Source organism: Panthera leo, chromosome B1 (genome assembly GCF_018350215.1).
Source record: "Panthera leo isolate Ple1 chromosome B1, P.leo_Ple1_pat1.1, whole genome shotgun sequence".
Taxonomy (NCBI): domain Eukaryota; kingdom Metazoa; phylum Chordata; class Mammalia; order Carnivora; family Felidae; genus Panthera; species Panthera leo.
Window position 1 is genome coordinate 86,726,193 of NC_056682.1, and position 21,495 is coordinate 86,747,687.

The 21,495-nt window shown below is 37.2% G+C and overlaps 1 protein-coding gene across 17 annotated transcripts in view; it reads left to right on the forward strand.

Annotated features, from left to right (window-relative positions):
• ELF2 (E74 like ETS transcription factor 2) overlaps positions 1–21,495 on the forward strand; it is a 95,855-nt gene that overhangs the window by 62,425 nt on the left and 11,935 nt on the right. For 12 of the 17 annotated variants that reach the window (XM_042935457.1, XM_042935463.1, XM_042935466.1 and 9 more), the window contains one exon: positions 20,216–20,329. In XM_042935457.1, the coding sequence (XP_042791391.1) occupies positions 20,216–20,329 (114 nt within the window). Of the gene's footprint in view, positions 1–10,575; positions 10,828–20,215; positions 20,330–21,495 lie in introns of those variants that run through there. The other 5 variants (XM_042935468.1, XM_042935469.1, XM_042935471.1 and 2 more) reach the window with 1 other exon arrangement.

The window sequence follows — 21,495 nt, forward strand, 5'->3', positions numbered from 1 at the left end:
TGGCTCTAGGATGAACTTAGAGGGTATAATATGGCTCTAGGATGGACCTAGAGGGTATAACATGCTAAATGAAATAAGTCAGACAGAGGAAGACAAATATCATCTGGTTCCATTTATAAATGTGTGTAACTTAAGAAAACAAATAAAAACCAGAAACAGATCCATAGATACAGAGAACAAAGTGTTGGTTGATAGAGGGGAGGGAAGGTGGGGGGATGGGCAAAATAGGTGAAGGGGATCAAGAAGTAGAGACCTCCAATTATAAAATATAAATAAGTCATGAGGCTATACATGCACATAGAATATAGTGAATAATATTGTAAAAACATTATCTGGTGATAAATGATGACCACACTTATCCTAGTAAGCACTGAGTAATATATAGAATTGTTGAATCACTGTGTTATACACCTGAAACTGATATAACCTTGTATGTCAGCTATACTTCAATAATAAAAATTTAAAAATAAAAAAATCAAAGTGAACAAAAAGATCCCATTCATAATAGTAAAAAAACCTTAGGTATCTAGGAATAAATCTTTTTTTAAAGATGTTCATCCATTTATTTTGAGAGAGAGAGAATGTTTGTGCACACACGCAAGCAGGGCAGAGAGAGAGAGGGAGGGAGGGAGAGGGAGAGAGAGGGAGAGAGAGAGAGAGGAGCCCAAGCAGGCTCCTTGTTCACAGCGTGGCTCAATCCCATGAACCAGGAGATCATGAGCTGAGCCAAAATCAAGAGTCAGACACTCAACTGACTGAGCCACCCAGGCACCCATAGGGATAAATCTTAACAATAATACGCAATACTTTCATGAAAATAAGAATATAACTTTATTGAGGAGCATAAATAAATGAAGAGATATATAACTTAGGAGGAAATTCCTTTCGTCTTTAACCCACAAACACACATGGAAAGATGGACAAGGTAAAACTGTTAATTCTTCCCCAATCTATAAATTTAGCACAATTCCAGTCAAAATCTTAACAGGTATTGTTTTTGGTGGAGTTGATAAACTCTTAAAGATCAAAAATAATCTAGACAATTCTGCAGAAGAGCAAAGTGTAGAGTACTTGCGCTCCTATCTTTAAGGAATGATTATATAGCCCTAGAAAAAATTTAAATGTGTTATTGGCCCACAGACAAATAGTTCATTAGGATAGAATAGAATAGAAACCCCAGAAACCGAGTAAGCATGTATTTATAAACCTGGTATATAATAGACATAGATTTATAAATCGGTGGGAAAGGATGGGCTATCAATCAATTATATTAAGATAGTTGGCTTTTTACATAGAAAAAGAAAAGTAAGAGGGTACTTCACACCCTCGTTTTATTGTTTCAATTGATCTATTCCTTTCTATCCTTTTTATGTATACGACAATCACATCTCCCTTCCTCATAAGCATCGACTTTAATTTGATCAAGCCATATTTTGTAACATATTGTGTATATCCTATTGTACATATTTAACATTTATATAAATGGTATTATGTATCTGTTTGCTACATTTTTTAGTAAGTACTGTTCTTAATATCCATGCATGTTGCTTTGTGTATTTGTAATATGTTGCCACACAATATTCCAGGATAGATACCCATTACATTTTACCTTTATAAGTTAACCAGTAACGGATACCCATCACTCCTTACTTGTATCAGCTATTGTTGCATAGCAAACCAACCCCAAATTTATTGGCCTGAAACAAGAACTAGTTATTGATTTTCCTGAGACTGTGGGTTAGCTATGTGGTTCTGCTGAGATGGCTGGACTTACTTACCTATTTGTGGTCATCTGTGGATCATTTGGGAGCTTACTGGTCTAGGAGGGTCTCAGCTGTTACAACTCAGCCCTCTTCTCTTTTTTCTGCTTATCTCACATCTTTTTCTTTTCTTATAATGTCGGTAAAGAACTCTTATATGTTGAAGGGTAGTGATACTAATTGGCATCCCTGTTTTGTTCCTAATCTTGAAGGGAGTGTAGCTAAAGTTGCAATCTAAAGTATAATGTTTGTTGTAGGTTTTAGTGTATAAAGAATTCCCATTTGTGCTTTTGGTTTTATTTTTGTATTAGTTATACATAAATATGGAGTCTTATCCAATGCTTTTTCTGCATTTTTTGGTAAGTTACAATTTTTCTCCTTTAATCTTTCGATGTGGTCAGTTAATTGATGGATTCTCCATGCTCTGTTTTAAGTTTAGGACTTTTCACAAATAATATGGAGAGGAGGTTGTGGACTACATTTTAATTTCTCTACTACTTACTATTCATTTTTTCTTTATATAATTTATACAGTTTCTTTATATAATTCATCCACATTTAAGCCTAACATACAATTGTTTAGAATACTGATTTCTTATTTTCTACATCTATTGTACTTATGGTTATTTCTCCCGTTTTGTTTTATATTTGCACCTTCTTTTCTTGATGACTCTTGCTGAGGTCTATTTTATTAATCTTTTCTTTTTTTTTTTTTTTTCCAATGTTTTTTATTTATTTTTGGGACAGAGAGAGACAGAGCATGAAAGGGGGAGGGGCAGAGAGAGAGGGAGACACAGAATCGGAAACAGGCTCCAGGCTCTGAGCCATCAGCCCAGAGCCCGACGCGGGGCTCGAACTCACGGACCGCGAGATCGTGACCTGGCTGAAGTCGGAGGCTCAACCGACTGCGCCACCCAGGCGCCCCTTATTAATCTTTTCAAAACCATCTTTTGGTTTTGTGAATCTTTTCTGTTTTTTAAAATTATTGTTCTCTATTTCATTTTTCCTACTCTTTTTTATGTCTTTCCTTCTGTTTCTTTGGTTTTGTTCTGTTGACTTTTCCATCTTTATGAGTTGAATGCTTAGCTTATTTTTAAACCTTTTCATCTCCTGACCTCTGAAGTACTGTTTTAGCTATGCCACACCTAGTTTGACACGTTATATTTTAATTGTAATTCATTTCTAAATATTTCTTAATTTCTTTATGATTTCCTTTTTATTCCAGGGACTATTTAACATACATTAAAACACATATTAATTTTACTACATCAAAATGTAAAGTTTTTGTAGGACAAAGGATACTATAGACCAACCAAATTAAAAGTCAGACAGCAGGTTGGCAGAAGATATTTGCAACACATATCTGAATTATTATCTATGATATGTTGACATTCTATACCTCAGTAAGACAGAAAGTATCCTAGAAAAATGACAATGGATACGACTAGGCAATTTATAGGGGGCCAGTAAGTATATGAAAAAGTATCCCCAGTACTTATTAAGTATATGGAAATTAATACAACAATGAAAATTTTCTTGTCACCCAATAGACTTTTTAAAGTCTGATTATATCTTGTATTGACAAGAATTTGAGAAAAATGGAAACTTTTACCACATCACTGATGGGATTTTAGACTTGCATAGATACTTCGGATAGAGTAACATATAAAATTAAAAATGTACCTATTCTATTCTATAAAAATTCTATTTGTAGGTATATACAGTGAACTAACTCTAGCGTACATGTTTTTTTTTAATGTTTAGTTTTGAGAGAGAGGGAGAGAGACAGAGAGTGCAAGCCGGGGAGGGGCAGAGAGAGAGAGAGAGAGAGGGAGACAGAATCAGAAGCAGGCTCCAGGCTCTGAGCTGTCAGCACAGACCCTGATGCAGGGCTTGAACCCACGAACCATGAGATCATAACCTGAGCCGAAGTCGGATGTCCAACAGACTGAGCCACCCAGACACCCCTAGCATACGTGTTTAGATAAGAATTTTTTGCAGCATTGTTCACTAATGTGAAAAATGGAAATAAATTTATTTGCCTACCAGTAGATAATTTGATGAATAAAATGGGGTAAATTCATGCATTGGAATATTTTGCAGCATCTAAAAAGCATAGCAATATTTATTTATGCCGGCATGGATAGAATGTAAATCTTGAATGAAAAAAAGTAAATTTTAGAATGGTGTATATAGAATAATGTCATTTATGTACCCAAAGCATGCAAAATAATAGTATAAATTATTCTGGGACACACACACACACATACACACACACACACACACACACACACACAAAATGTAAAAAATAGACTAGAAGAATATACATAAAACTTAATGATAGTGGTTTCTTTGGAAATGAAATGGTGAATGAGAACTGAGAGTAGTACTGAAAGATGTTATCTTACCCTGTAATGTGTTATTTCTTAGGGGGAAAAAGCATCTTCAGGCATAAATAACAAAATGTTAACAGTTGTTGTTCTGGATGTTGGAAAGATAAATGTTTGTTACATTATGTTTTATAATTTCACGTAGGTTTTGAATCCTTTTCAAAAATTGTATAATACATGAATACCTAAACTAGGATCATAGATGATGCAGATTTCTAGCCTGGGAAGATGGTAATGTTGTTGATAGGAGATTTGTAGATAAAAGATCTTTAGGGGTGCTTGGGTGGCTCAGTTGGTTAACCGTCCATCTGACTCTTGATTTCAGCTCAGGTCATGATCTCACAGTTTGTGAGTTCGAGCCCTGCGTCCAGCTCTGTTCTGATGGTGTGGAGGAGCCTGTTTGGGATTCTCTCTCTCCTTCTCTCTCTCTCTGCCTCCCTGCCCCACCTCTCTCAAAATAAATAAATAAATATTAAAAAAAAAAAAGACCTTTAGGTACCAGTGGGTTAGCCCAATAAAGATGTTTACCATAACATTGGAAATTAGCGCCTAGAGCTAAAAAAAATAATAAGTCAGGCCTTGAGATACTGATTTTTGATCAGTAGAGAAATAATATTGAAAACACTAGTGTTGGATGGAAAATAACATTCTTGAGAGAGTGAAGAATGAAGAGAGAAGATGGTTAAGGATCACACTTTGGGAGGACAGCCACCTTTAAGGGTTGTGGAGAAATGGGTGAAATCAGTTGAAAAGAAACAAATAGGAAAAAAAACAAAGCCAGCCAGTTAATTCTCATGAAAATCAAACGAAGGGAAGGATTTCGTTAAGGGGTGGCCAATAATGTCATTCGTTTGGAGGACTAAAAGGAGTTGGCTGGGTTTGGCAATTAAAAGCTCAGTGTTGACCTCTGAGGAATTTTTTGGTAGGTAGCACGCAGAAGCTGTATTGTGAGAGGGGAAGAAATTAGTTAATCTGAATATTCCTTTTGGAATCACTCAAGATAGAATTTAACTTAGAGTTGCAATAGATCTTAGTTAAGAACTCCGTTGTTAATTTTTTCATAAACATGCTAAATGGGAATTATGTATTAGCTCTTAGAAGGTTTCATAAGAATTGAAAAAGATTTTTCCAGAGTATTCAAGATTCTACAAATTCTTTAATGATAATAAAGAACCCAAACCCTTGAAATCAGTTGTCATAAATGTTATCTGAAATACAGAGATCATTAACTATTTAAACTCATTTTGCAGGGTGTCATGTACATATGGGCACTTAGTAAATGCTATTTGGAAAGAGTTGTTTCTATAATATCCATTAGAAAAAACCAGCTACAATAATCAATTGACGGTCTTCTAGGAGTGGCTTCTAAGAATCCGAAGCTGTGTGTCACCCATTGTAAACTATAGAGTGTAGAGACAGCAAGCTCAAGGAAGAGTCGGGCCCGGGAATAACTTAAGTAAAATGCAGAAAACCTAAACCAAACCATCCGCCTTCAAAACGGTACATACTGAGTCCTTACTCACTGTAGGGTTTTCGTGGTCCTTAAATGCATACGGCAAGATAATTTATGATGAAATAACTGTTAGGAGTCATAGATTTCTTTGAGAGTCTAAAAATAGCCATGGCTCTTCTCCTTAGAAAAATGCACATTGTACTAACAAAATTTTGCCTTTGTGAACCCCTCATTAAAAATGTATGCTTTATGAAGGCTTTATACATACATATAAATAATTTAACTTTCCTGGGTGGTAGTTAAAAATGTAGTATATACTCACTCTTCCCTAATTTCATGTATAAGCAATTTTGTACATCATACTGTCTCTAAGGACTTCACCATTAGTGGGAGTTCTATGTGAATTAGGAAGGCTTAATTCTTTTCTTTTGTTAATATAACGTAGTGTTACCAGGTGTGATAATAGGTACCTATGATAGAAACTTGCTCAAAGTAAGTGCTAGATAATTATTTGTTGAATAAATGAATATGTGACTTTGAGTTCAAACGCCTTCATTTTAATGATACTTTATGGGTGTTTATTTATTTATTTTGAGAGAGAGACAGAGCGTGAGCAGGGGAGGGGCAGAGAGAGAGGGAGACAGAGGATCTGAAGTGGACTCTGTGCTGACAGCATAGAGCCTGATGCGGGACTCAAATTCCCCAGCCAAACTGTGAGATCACAACCTTAGCTGAAGTCAGATGTTTAACCGACTGAGCTGCCCAAGGGCCTGGGTAGTTTTTAAGGTTAAGGATTGGGGAGTGGCTTATTTGCATGGTTCTAGCTCAGGGATTTTCGTGAGGCTGCAGTCCCCTGAAGGCTTGATTAGGGCTGGGGAGTAGGGGAGAGGGGTCTGTCTTCTAGATAGCTAAGACACCAGACTGTTGGCAAGATGCCCGTTTTCTTGCCTGAAAGGCCTCTCTGCATACTTGAGTGTACTTATGACATGGTGGTTGGGTTCCTTGGAGAGAGTGACCCAAGAGGAAGAGATCAAGCAGACAGTTTCTGAAGTTCTACATCATCACTTCAGTTTTATGCTATTTGTTATAAGTGAGTCATTAAGTCCAGCCCACACACAAAGGGAGAGGGGAATTAGGTTCCACCTTTTGAAGGGAGGAATGTAAACTAGTTTTCAGCCAAGAAAGAAAATGGACAGGTACTAAATGCATTGTAACAGATAAGAAGGCCTTGTTACTTTGGTGCTTGGGTAGCGTTTGAGAGTAAGGGCTCTTAGAGTCAGTGTTTGGGTTCAAACCCTGGCCCTGCCTCCCATTAACTCGATGACCTTGCTCACGGAACCTTAGATTCCACATCTATAAAATGAGCACAATGGTAATATACATTTCACAGAAATGTAGAGAGGAATATGTGAAAAAAGCGAAGGTAAAGCATTTATTTATTTATTTATTTATTTATTTTTATTTAAATATTTAAAAAAAATTTTTTTTAATGTTTATTTATTTTTGAGACAGAGAGACAGAGCATGAACAGGGGAGGGGCAGAGAGAGAGGGAGACACAGAATTGGAAGCAGGCTCCAGGCTCCGAGCCGTCAGCCCAGAGCCTGACGCGGGGCTCGAACTCACGGACTGCGAGATCGTGACCTGAGCTGAAGTTGGACGCTTAACCGACTGAGCCACCCAGGTGCCCCAAAAGCATTTAGCATAGTAGCTTTTATTTCAGAGTCTGGAGTGCTAACCATTACACCATGGAACCACTAGCTTTTATTTCAATAAGAGCTATTTATCGGGGGCCTGGGGCGCCTGGATGGCTCAGTTGGTTAAGCATCCATCTTCAGCTCAGGTCATGATGTCCCTGGTTGTGAGTTCAAGCCCTGCAGCAGGCTGTCAGGCTCTGTGCTGACAACTTATAGCTCGGAGCCTGGAGCCTGCTTTAGATTCTGTCTCTCTCTCTCTCTCTCTAATATAAAAAATAAACATTAAAAAATTTTTACAAAAAAAGAGTTAGCTATTTATCTTTTTTCCCTTGCTAATATAGAGCAGTAACTTTAGTGTAGGAGATATCTTTCTGTAATGTTATTAGCAGAATGTGAATTTGCTCTAAAGTGTCTACCATGCTAACCTATCTATTCTTACTCAGTTTTTTATTCTGCTTATTAATACCTGCTTAATCTTGAAGACTTGAGAAATGCAGTTGAATGTGTGTGAATGTGTGTGTATACTATATATGTATACATACTGTATATACATACATTCACATGTACTACATGGTTTGGGTCATATTGTGTGGAACAAATATATATGTAATTAAATCTTGGCACATTTATATTTTTACTATTTTACTGTGTTGTTAAAAATTCTTCAAACGTGGCTCAGTTGGTTAGGTATCTGACTCTTGATTTCGGCTCAGGTTATGATCTCATGGTTTATGAGTCCAAGCCCTGCAACAGGCTCCGAGCTGACAGTGTGGAGAGCCTGCTTGGGATTCTGTCTCTTTCCCTCTCTCTGCCCCTCCTGTGCACGCTCTCTGTCTGTCTGTCTGTCTGTCTCTCTCTCAAAATAAGTAAACTTAAAAAAAGTACTAAATTTTAAAAAGAAAATAATAAAAAAATAAAAAATAAAAACAAATGGACCAAAAATAGTTAAGTGTTGGCAAAGATGTGGAGAAACTAGAACCTTCATACAGTGCTGGTTTGGGAATGTAAAATGGTACAGTCACCAGGAAAAACAGCTTGACAATTCCTTAAAAAAAAAAAAAATTCTTCAAATCATTTTTAATGGAGCAATCAATCCATTGAGTGTCTTCCATTTCTTCAGGCTAGGCCCTGGAAATGAAACTCCTGGGTCAGAATACATGAACCTCTTTTAGATTCTTGATATATAATGCCACACTGCTTTCCTGAAAGTTTGTACCAATTTATATTTCCAGCAGCAGCTTTTCCTTACTTGCTATTTCCAATATAGTATTTTTAGTTTGCAAAAAATATTGGTGGCTCTTGAAAGTCTGGTTTCAGTAGCAAGGCGGAATTGCATTAAAGCCCAAGGAATTGTGTTTTTACAAGAACTTTAAATATGTAGGAATACTTTACAGTCTTTCTGAATTGATTTCTGTTATTACACACACACACACACACACACACACACACACACACACACACACACGAATACTGTGAAGTATTAGGTAGGAATAGATATAGCTTCTCTTCTCTTGGAACTTAAAATATAAGGCGAGGTAAATACATATAATTAAGATGTACAAAGAGTAAAATACACACTATTGACTTCTTAAGATATATCTCAGGATGCAAATCGTGAGGTAAAAGTTATATATCATACTTCAAACTGACTCTTCTGTTGTGTATTCCTCCTTGAGCCCAAGTTAACCTGTTGCCTCCAGAAAAAATAAGCTTCTCTTTCTTTTTAAATACATGAAAAACTACTGATTGATAGGAGTAGACATTCAAATTTATTATCAATTTCAGTGATTTGCCTAAAGCCAGGAATTACTTCTTGGGTTTCCTTATTATCCCCCACCTGGAAACTGTCTCAGTTTAAGATGCTGCTTATCAGTAGATGATCCTTGTTTTAAATTGACTAGAGATTTAAAAAGCTACCACTCATATAGTCCCTTTTGTCCAACAGGTGAAAGTTTACCTAATGCAAGAAAGATCCTTATTGAGTTTAAGGGGAGTTGTACTCTTGGAAATGGCATATAAGTTCTTTTATGGGAGGGTGGGTATCATGGTGGAAGGGCTAGGACAAAGCTCCAAGAGAATAAATGAGTATATAAATGAAAAAAAAAAAAAAAAGTCATGGGCTGTGCAAGTCTATTCTAAAATTGCACTGACATGTTGGGCAAACTTTTGCCAAATATTGCATTAATATTACCACTGGAAAACTTTTTTTTCCCTCGGATTATCAGCACAGTTCATTCGATTCAGATCATAAAAATTGTACCTTAAATTTGTAACTGCCAAATTTTTTTTTTGGTGGGTATTTAGCCAATACTTATTGAGCACTTACTCTGTAGGAGGCACTGTTTTATGTAAATTTTATGTAGAAACAACTTCAGGGCAACATTTTGTTTCAAACTTAGGTTATGAAATTTTGAAACCAGGGAAGCATTTTTTGTTGCTGTTTTAATGAAGATTCATCTGAGTCATTTTATTGGTTTGATTTTGTGTTGTCAATAAATTTAAAATCACTAAATGGCAATTTATCTCGCTCTTCTATTGTATTTTAGCATGTACTTATTTGTTTCTATGAAAAAGATTTTTAAAAGTAGATGATACAAATGAATACGTTTGTTTCCAAATGAACCAAACAGAAATGAAAGGGTAAGAAGAGAATTTCATGACTAGCAAATTGGGGAAGGATAATCTAATCTCCCAGAGGTTGGCAAATTCTGTTGTTTACTAATAAATACCTGTTTAGTGTGCTCTTTAACACTGTTGTAGAGGAAAAAAGACGAAGCCAGCCTCTTAAAGTAGTTGTAAACTACTTAACTTTCCAAGTAAAGCTTTAGAATATTTTGTAGGTATGCCTTTTTTGTTGTTGGTATTCCTGTTTTAAAGTGCAGCTTTTTGAAGTGGACGGGTTACATGTTGCATAAGCTTTGAAACGGCCAAAACAAGTTAAATAGCCACCTTTATTTACAGCTGTTGGACTAGGTATTAGATCTCTTCCAGGAAGAAAATTTGATTAATGGCTTTTTTCCAAAGTGGGGACAATTGCAGACTTTTCTTCCGCAGAGCGTGAAATGTGCCTCTTCCTGCCGAGGGGCCTTGTCCTAGCCGCGGCTACCGGGGCGGTTTCCAGCCTCAGGTGTCTCTCGCCGTGGGCCGCGGCCGCTCTCCGGGGCGGGCGTCCGGGACTTCCTGTCTGAACGCGGGGCGGAAGGATCGCGTTGCCAGCCGAGGCGGCCGCCGCCGCCGCCGCCGCCCCTGCCGTTAGGTGGTGGGGTTTCTCAGCCCCGCGGCGGGAGGCGGGCCGGCCTCGGCTTCCTGTCGGAGGACGCGCAAGGATCCGGGCGTCTGAGTGTGTGCGAGTGCGTGAGTGTGTGTCGGTCGCACGGCGTGTATCTCCGGCCGTGGGTTCCGCCTCCTCCCCTGCTGCCGCTGCTCACGGTGTAAGTCAATGTGAAGCAGCAGCTCCAGCCCCGGGATAAACATGGCGACGTCTCTGCATGAGGGACCCACGAACCAGCTGGATCTGCTCATCCGGGCTGGTAAGGACAGGGAACTTTTCTCCTGTGCATCGGTGCAGCAGGAGAGGGGGTGCACAGAAGGCGGGGTGACTCCCCTGTGGCGGTCAGTGCAGGGGGTTCAGTGTCCACCTCAGTCACCGGGGCGGCCGGGGGAAAGGGGGGTAGTGAATGAAGTAATGGAGGCGACGAATCAGGAAGTGATCACCTTGGAGAGTAACCTGCCTCGAATCTGGCGCTGTCGCTTCAGGGTGTGTTCGGCGAGCAGCGGCGGCAGCTGCCGGGCGGAGCGCTGGCAGCGGGTGCCGGAGAACCGAGCCGCAGTTAAGTTGGGGACTCGGGGGCGGACGAGTTGTGCGCTTCACCCCAGTTGCTGAGGAACCAGGAAGTGAGTGAGGCTGTTGTCTCTCGGCTGCGCCTGCCACGCTGTCTGGCCGGAGAGGCCGCTACTGCCCGCGGTCGGGGGCGGCGGGCTTCTCCGGTGAACGCTCGCCACCCCCGCTCCGTTCTCCTTTGAGACTTGGTCCACAAATCCGTGACTTCCGCGTGGACGATGCAGCCCCGGGCCACGTCCGGTAGACCGATACCCGCCAAAAAAATGCTCTGCCCCTCCTCTTCACGTCCCCACCTTGTGCAGTCTCAGGAGTAACGGTTCTGGAAAGGGTCACTGAATAATGTGGAATAGCCCGGGTTGATGTTGCTCTCAGGGGCCCGCCTCCCTTTCCTCATTTAATGGGTGGCTGTGAAGAAGTAGGCTTATGCCCCTTCCCTCGTGGGTTGTTTTTTTAGGGGTAAGAATGGGAAGGACACGGAATATATTTTGTACCCCTGACCTGGACGGTTGAGGCATCAGAGAAGAACGGTTATTTTTGTAAACAGTGGGTGAATGTGAAGGAGTGGGGCGGGCGAGAGGGAGTCTTGGCCCTAGGGAAGTCTCAGCACGGAATTGCCCCCTTTTCCCCTCCCCCCCAAACCTCCCACCATAGCGGAAGCGCCTCGGAGAGGACAGAACGGGCGGGATTGACAGGCCTTTGGTTCCAATCTGCTCTCTAAGATGTTCCAAATAAGAACGTTGATTTCTGGGGGCGGGACTCTGGGCCCGCGCTGGGCCAATGAAGATTGGGCGGGAGTGAAGCTGACAATGTACGCATGGAATTGGAGGGAAGAGGAGTGTAAACACGGAAGTGGCCGCGGGGGTGGGGGATGTGCAGCGCCACTGCTGCAGCGGAAGGGCACGGACTTAAGTTACATAGAAAAAGCAGCTTTACTTAATAGCAGACAGCGCAGTGAGGGCCATGAATCGATGTAGCAGTGCTTGAATATTATTTACTTATGCTAACAACAAAGCATACATGTTTCTTTTCCCCGGGTTCTGTTTCATATCGCCAGCTATGGGAGTTGGAAGATGGGAAATACCAAAGACTAATGTTGCAAAAAGATGTTACCCTTTGAGAGTGTGAAATTAGTAGTTCGGTTGGGGAGAATCATGAACATAAATGCGTATCTCTAAATTTAACGGAAGGGCTTTAAGTTGAAATAAAGTCTTGAATAATATAACTGTATTGTATAACACATAAGTGACTAGCCTTTTATCCTGTAAGATGTAATACACATATCAAAAGTCCCAAAGAAAAATCACAGTTTACTGCGTGATGATTAAAACATATTTGACAGTTATTTTCTTGTAAGAGCAATAACCTAAGTATCAGTAAATAAGAGGCAGAGTACAGCGAGAACTTGGTTCCTTTTCTGTATGTTCAGTCCGTTAATAATATGAAGGAATGGAATTTTAGGCCTCATGTTACTGGTACTAACAATACCTGTAATTGTGGGGGTCAGTGATATTTCTGTGAGTGTTAAACATTTCGAGAAATGTTTTCAGTGATTGTGAACATACCAGGAGAACCGTAGCATAGCCCCCACAGAATTTGGAAAAACATTGTTAATGTTAGAGGGCCTAATTTTCCCAGTGGAAGGTATTTCTTTCATAAGCTTTTGGAATTAGCGGAGCTGAACGAGACCTGTAGATATTTTGTTTGGAGTGGAAACATATAGGCAGTCTGCAATTTGAAAACACAAGTTTTATCTCCTTTGATAAGAGGTTTTTAAGTTATATGTTGTTTTCTAGTCTTACTGCATTTCTTTAGTATTTATGAATCTTACAATTGAAGTTTCCTTGTGAGTATAGTATTCTGTAAAGAATATGTTCTACATATAATTGTTTTTCAGATTATTTCCTCAATAATTTTCACGTAATCTGAAGCTCTTTTTCAAGCTCTGTTTTAGAAGGAAACTTGAGATAGGTTTGCTGATTTACCCAAGGATTATTCAGTGAGTTAAAAGTTGGGGAGGAAACGTGACCCATAAAATGAAGAATCATGGATCTAAATTAATAAAAATTTAGATTGCTGCCAATTTCCAGTGATGTTGGCGGAGTAATGTTTGTGAAGTTTGCATTTGTAAAATAGAATGATACTTTTTTATTCCCTTGAGGGAAGTCATCCAGTGTTAGACATAATTCTTCCTCATAAAGATTTTACAGTCTAATTGGGGAGACAGATGTAAATCTATGCAATACATAAATGTTAATGCTATAATAGGTTGATGATTAGTGTATAATAACTGATACTAATGAAAACTTGTAGAAGGAGGTAAGCTTTAAGTTGAATATTGTTAGCAAAACTGTTGTTTCTAAGTTTATAAAGCACTTAATATTACCACTACTATATTGTTATATGTTAAGGTACTGAGGATACACTTTTGCTTTTCCTCCTTTTGAAGTTATCAACTTTAGCTATCAACTTCAGCTTTAGTTATTACCATTTATGCTGTCAGAGGAGTTTGAGTTAAGAATGAAATAAATAAGCTTACTTATTAAAAATCACTTTTAACATAGAAAATATTTTTGTGGTAAAGACTTGACATACTTTACAAAACTTTCATTTACAGTGTGATGTATGAGAAAGAGCCTTGACCCTGAAGTCAGGAGATGAAGATCTGCATCTCACTGTCACTAACCTAATTGTGTGCTAGTGACTTGACTTCTCTAAGGCTTCACTTTCTGTAAGAGAACAAGACTGACTAGGGGATCTTTAATAATTTTTAAAGCTCTAAAATTATAAGTGGTTCAAATATTTAATGGACAGTGAAGGATTTTTTTGGGATTTTTTTTACATTACACCATGTGAATGAATATGTCTGTAAGGTTATTACATAATTGGGTTAATTTCTGCTAGCCAGTCTTTGTGTCACATTGGAACTTGAGGCCAGGTCTTTATGTTGAATGAGACTATGATATAGTTTAGGCTTATTTTCATGTATACATACATACATACATAGTATGTATATATACACACACATAAACGTATATAGCTAATTATAGGAAAAATAAATGTCTAGTCTATAGGAAAAATGAATGTTACTTTCTTAACATTTATGTGAAAGCACTGGGTGTGTATGGTCTATAGACTTTCTGGAAGATTTTCAATTTAAAATATTCTACCTTCTTGTTCTCAATTATACTTCCCTTGACTTGTTTCTACTTGTTTTAAGAAATTGAGAATTAAGAAATTGGAATTGAGAGATAAGGTCACCAGAACTTTTGCTCTACTTTAATGCTGTTAATAAATGGGGGGGGGGGGGGCAGGAAGGGGGGGTTTCTGGGAATTTAGCTTAAGTATTTTCACTGACAAAACAAATCTGTCTAGTTTGTCAAAGGTTTGTGAAATTTGAACTTGAAAATCATTTCCAGTTTACTGTAAATTGAAATATCTGGTATCAATCTTGAAAAGATCAATTTGGAAACAATTTAGGATGTGAAAAACTGAAGCATGTGTTAAAATAAACCTGGAAAAATGGCATTCATTAAAAAATTTTTATTTGGAAATGTGTTTAAGAAATTACTCTTCAGAATTCATTGCAGCATAAGTACTAAAATTCATATAAAAACTGAGTTGAAGAGTAACATCAATGTTTACTCAACCAGGATAATTTAACATAAAATCTTTAGAAACATGTGGTTGGTTGAAAAGGGCAGGCAGGAGAATGTTCTTGATAATTATTTAAACTCCCTGTGTTAATCTATAGCTTAAATGTTCATAGGGATGCAAAGAAGTATTTGTGAAAAACTTGCTAAGTCCCTTATGTGTCAGTGGACAAAATGCTGTTGTACTTACGGAAAATAGAATATAATTTTTCATCTATACACACTAGAAGCTAAAAGTTACAGAAACACTAAGATAGAATTTGGATGTTATTATGTTTGGCAACAGATTACAGTTGCAGTTCTTAAAAACTGAAATCTCTTATCTGAGGATCTGGGGAGTAACTAGGCTCAGGGAGTCTGTGAGGTCAAAGTTGTTTTCATAATAATGCTAAGACATTTGCCTTTTCACTTTCACAAGTTCAGAGTTTTCTAGAGGCTATGTGACTTGATATCACAACAAATTGAATGAAGAAGCAAATATGAATTCAACTGTGTTTCTATCATGTATTAACAAAAAGTTGCTACAATGTAAAACAAAGCTACTTACTGATTTTTGTTTGTGATAGAAAATCTGTTTTCATAAAAATATTATAAGTATTGGGTTTATTATTTTCAATGAACTTATAAATATTGTAATGTCTTCTTAATTTCAATTTCAAATAGAATAATATCTAAAAATAGGACTTGTATAGGGGCACCTGGGTGGCTCAGTGAATTAAGCAATTGACTTGGGTTCAGGTCACGATCTGATGGTCTGAGTTCGAGCCCCGCATCCGGCTCTGTGCTGACAGCTCAGAGCCTAGAGCCTGCTTTGGAGTCTGTGTATTCCTATCTCTCTGCCCCCCTCCCCCATAAATAGTAAAAAAAAAAAAAAAAAAAAAAAAAAAAAATTTATAAAATAAATTCATAAAAATAGGACTTCTATAAACAAAATCTCTTTGTGGTCTTCAGTAGTTTGAGTATAAAAGTTTCCCTTGACCAAAAAAGTTTGAGAATAGCTGTGTTACAGTTTTATTTAGTCCGCACTTTTCAGTACCATAGCCACTAGCCATATACGGCTATTGAGTACTTGAAATGTGACTGAGAAACTGAATTTTTAATTTTTTTAAATTTTAACTAATTTAAACAAACTGTGGAAAACTTTTATATTGATTTCGTGTTGAAATGACAATATATTGAATATACTGGGTTAAATGAAAGGCATTAATTTCAGTTTTACTTTTTAAAATCTGGCTGCAGGAATTTAAAAACTAAACGTGCCTCATGTTAAGTTTTCATCAAGTAGCTCTATTTTACAAAAATGATTTTAGTTCTTTTTCCCTTTTAAACTTTTAAATTGTAACTATAGTAATTAGAAAGTCAAAGAGGAACAAGAAAAGATGGAGTGTCCCAAAAGTTTTACCTTTCCCCCCCTTTTTATTGCATTTCTTTTTATTCACTCACCTGTTGACACCTTGGGGCATTAGGAGATAAGCTGTAGTAAGTCAGGTGCACAGTTGAGTGATGACCTTGTAATACTAGTTTATGGTCTTGCTTGTAGGGGCATACTACTATCATTTAAGGAAATGTTGTTGTTGTTTTTTCCCATTGCTCTCAAATTAAGTTGCTGTTAATTTTTATTTTTGACCTTAAGAACTTTCTTATGAACTAGATCCATTGCCAGCATTCTCTTCTGCAAAGCTGAGAGGTATGTCTCTTGTCAGACTTAATTACCAAGTTTGGTATTTTGTAACAGCTGTTGAGTGAGTCTGGAGTACTCTGCCATACAAACACCAGTTGATTACAAAGCTGGAAATGAAACAACAAGACTCTTACCAATACTAAAGGAGGGCATAAAAAAGCAAATTTGATTTTGGCACAATGATTAAAGTTGAAATTGTTTTGAAGTTTATTTGATACATTTATTTCTTCAAGAGGGATTAACCAGCAACACAACCTACTAGTCTTAGGTAGAAAATGATACCTTTCAGATTACTTTTGTCTTCATTGTTTCAATTTTTAAAATGTGTTGCTTATTTTTTTCCTCCCATTAATTTCATACACAGGTCTAGAAAGATGCCAGTAAATCAGGTTTTAAGTAAGAGATAAGGAGTTTTCAGCCCTTGCATGTAGTTTGGTTATTTGCTTACTTTGATTGTACAACACTGTTAAATTCATGTTTATCCTTAAGAATTGTGCATAATTCTAGTTTAAATTGTATTTGAATTACTGAGCTGAACCAAAGGAATTGAAAGGTTTTAAAAATTACAGAAACTTGAATAAGAGAAATATTTATTTTTTTTTAAGTTTATTTTATTTATTTTGAGAGAGAAAACAGGGAAGGGAGGGAGGGAGAGAGAGAGAGAGAGAAAGAAAGAATCCCAAGCAGGCTGCTATCAGTACAGAGCCCTACACAGGGCTCAAGCCCATGAACTGGGAGCTCATGACCTGAGCTTAACCGACTGAGCCACCCAGGCACCCTGAGAAATATTTCTTAAATTTCTTTTATCAGAAACTACTTACAGACTTGTATCAACAAAAGAAAATTAAAAGGAGATAGTGCTTTCTTTTACAAAATGGTTAAGTATTCTTGGATACTGATGGGTACAATATTGCAAATTGATCTTAAGTATGAGCTCCTAGTGCTTAGAGTTATTTCAGTTAATAAAAATGACAAAAGGTAAAATTAGTAAGCATCAAAAAAAAAAAAAAAAGAGAGAAATCAGTGTTCTACTTAATAAGCTGTTAGTTTACAGAGTAACTATTTTGTACTTTTCTTTAGTTTTGAAATATTTTATTTTCATTTATGTTTTTGATACTACCATTTATGTTTCTAAACTCTTAGTATAAGCTTCATGAGGCCAGAGATCTATTCACACTTGTATTTCAGATTTGTGGCACAGGATCTGGCTATGATAAGTGCTCAACAACCATTTGTTGACAGAACACAGAGTATTAGATCTTCTCTTTGATAATTCATAAAGAACATCTGCATTTTTTATATTCTTATCCTGAATTTAAAATATGAATTGGTAAATTTAATTCTTAAAGTTTGTTATGTAATGTTTTACTCTGTAAATGTAAAATATTTCTGGGAAATAATATGTTGAATTTGGGGGAGACGGGAGTTTGAGGTCAGAAATAGCAACATGACTAACATGAAATGTGCCTCAAACTGCATAAAAACTCAGAGCAGCACTATATGTAACCATTAGGCACATTTCATTGTTTATAAACTGAAAACATTAAACATTGGGTAAAATTCTGTTTCTGTATTATCAAGTGCTTTGAAGCTGTCATTTTAATATGGTAAGGTTTTTAGGGTGTGTCTTAATACAATTACATAAGGAATTAGTTTACCCAGGATAGTTTATTAATAGCACATAAGACAACACCTAAATTGCAACACAAGCAGACTCTAGAGAGAATGAAGTTCCTAGAATAAATTTTAAAAGCCTGAGAAATTGCTTTCCAAGGTTCTTTAATACATGTGAGTGTTGGGGGAGGCACTTTGAAAAAACTACTTGAGAATGGTAATATATTTTATACTTACTAAGTTTCTTAAAGTTGAGCTGGGACTGATTGAATCCTTTGCTTCAGTGAAGCTGCAGATAAAGAGTAAGCAGGGTCACCTAAAGATAGATTTACTTAGAGGTTTGGCTGCCTCTCTGGAACTGTTTAGCTTTGAGCAGATTTCCATAAATGGAAAGAGCAACTGGAGAGACTCAGTACCTTGCTTGAGAGTGTGGATGATGTGCAACAGGTGGTAAAACAGTCGCTGGATTTTTTTTTTTTCCTTTAAGTAAATGCTCTCCAAATGACTACTGTTTAAGGCTAAAGCTTTAGCATTTGGTGAATTTTGAGATTAAGTGAATTTTTTTTTTCAATTCAGAGTTTCCTGAAAACAGTTTTAAAAGATTCATATCTTTAGTGTGTAGAATGTATGGATCTGTCATATGGTTTATGCAGTTTATACAAATATTTCGTTTTAGTTTTTCTATAGGACATACTGAGAAAAATCTATCAAATTAGAAACTGTTGCATATTCATGTTTCAGAAGCTCTTACCAAGTAGAATATTCAACATTTTAAGTCAGGGTGTGAAATTAATATGTCATTAATGCAAGTTTGTGCTTTGAATGGCCAATTTCCCTGTGAGGTCTGTGGGTTGTTTTTAACTTTAATATATAAAAGAAATACTTGCATGCCTGTTGTATTTAAAGTCTGTATTGGAAATTATAGCAGATATAAAGATGAATTAAGATAGCCCTCCTGACCTCAGGGAACATATAATCTTATAGGAGTGGTAAGAAATTATCATTTATTAAATACTTATCTATATGCCAGGCACTGTACATGTTTTTTGTGGGTATTGCACGTCACTTAATTCTCACACCTATATGAGGTAAGTAATACACCTGTTTTGTGAAGGAGGAAACTGAGCTGGTCTAGGGTAACATATAAGTGGCAGAACCCAAGCTGTTGGACTTGAAAGCCCAAATGATTGGTGTATTATGTTTTACTGTTTCACAGGTATTTCAGTCAGCAAAGCATACAGTGCTAAAAAAAGAGTTACAGAAGGTGGCAGAATTAGAAAAGGCTTCATGGGAAAACAAACACAGAAACTTTATTATTATTTTTAATGTTTATTTTTGAGAGAGACAGAGACAGAATGCGAGTGGGTTAGGGTGAGAGAGTGAGGGAGACACAGAATCCGAAGCAGGCTCCAGGCTCTGAGCCGTCAGCACAGAGCCCAACATGGGGCTCGAACTCACAAGCTGTGAGATCGTGACCTGAGCCGAAGTTGGACGCTCAGCCAGCTGAGCCACCCAGGCGCCCCACAAACACAGAAACGTTAAAGACAAATTTATTGGGTAAAACCCAGAAAAGCCCAGTGAAGTCCTGAAGAAGAGACAAGGTTATTGGGAAGAAAGTTCCTAGTGTTCTGGTGCTATGTTAGAGTACTCACCTAGGAGGGTCTGTAAGAAACCAATTCATTAAACTAATGTAGAAATGTGTGTTTCCCACTGATTCTGCAAGGTATATCCCCTGATTTCAGTAGCAGTATGTCAAGATACAGAATTGACTTCCCCAATTGTTAAACTACAACTATCCACCCCCCTACCCCCAAGTTAGTTTTGTTCTAAAGTTGATGTAAGATTCAGATTTCAAGGGTCTGTCCTTGTTTTCCTTTCGATAAGATTCAGAAATTTCTTGGTAATTTCTAATCATTCTCAATAGTTGCTTTATAATTCAACACTTATTTTGCAAAGTATAGATACCAGATTGTTTTTTTAAATTATTTGTGTAAATAATTTATGTGGACTAATATGTATCAATGACTTATTTATTCATATGAGAGTGAATTTGTTTCTCCTAGACTAATATGTTTTAATTTAGTAATGTATTCAGTATATTTTTAATTGAGTAGAACTTATTTTCCCCCCAGTGGAAGCATCAGTTCATAGCAGTAATGCACACTGTACAGATAAGACCATTGAAGCTGCTGAAGCCCTGCTTCATATGGAATCTCCTACCTGCTTAAGGGATTCAAGAAGTCCTGGTATGTGAATTGTTCTGTTTTATATTAAACATGTCACATCACTCCACGTATCTAAAATAAAAGTTTCTTCTGTTTTTGTCTTTAATTAAAAAAAATTTGTTTTTATTTTGAGAGAGTGAGTGAGCAAGCAGGGAGCTGGAGAGGGGCAGAGAGGGAGGGAGAGAATCCCAAGAGTGCTCCATGCTGTCAGTGTGGAGCCTGACGCAGGGCTTGAACCCACGAACTGTGAGATCGGTATCTGAGCCAAAACCAAGAGTCGGTGGCTTAACTGACTAGGACACCCAGGTGCCCTGAAAGTTTCTTCTTAAATACATGGGGATTGTTGTTGTTCTCAAGGTTTATTATGCACGAATACCTGTGACAGCAATAATTGATCTTTGTCAAAGTTCCCAAGACTTAAATACTTGAAATACTTGATTTTTATAATAAATGATACAGAAAATGCCCACTACAGACAGATAAATGTTCATTAAGTTTTTACTTCTCCTGTCATGTCTTATTTTCTTAGTTCTGGGTAAATTAGAGACCTTTGTAGTCCTTAAGGGAATGGCACGTGGGGTGGTGGAGTTGCCTCCCAAGACTGCTTTCTATCCTTTCTTCAGTGATAAATAGGCAGTAGCTCCAGGGAACCATCCGAGGTGGAAAGAGGAGATAGAGCTTCCACCATTTCCCCATACTCCCTCAGGCTACAAGTTTCTTTTTCTTTTGGTCCCGTTTTTTCTTTAAGACTGCCTTTGAGAGTCGTTTTGTCTTCCAATTTTAATGTCCAGGTGTTAAGTTGACTTAATACAATGATATTGGCCTTTCTTATTATAGGGATTTATAATAAATCCTAAGAGCAAATGTCCTTTTTAATAATTGGAATCCCATGTATTATTTAGAGATGTGAGAAAAAAGTTAGGAAATGCTGGTCAATGTATTGATCCACAATAGTATGTATTAACTGTCTCCTAATTGAAATAGAAATGTCATATTCTGATTATTCATGCACATGGAAAGGAAACCAGAGCAACATTACTGTAATAGAACACCGAATGGCAGTCTGTATGTATTGGTTTAGTGACTCAAAACATCAGGACTGTTACATTAAATAAAATTTTAAATACTGAAAGATGATATTAATTGGGCTGTAATGAGGTTTTCCTTTTCTTCATATTTTGAAATGA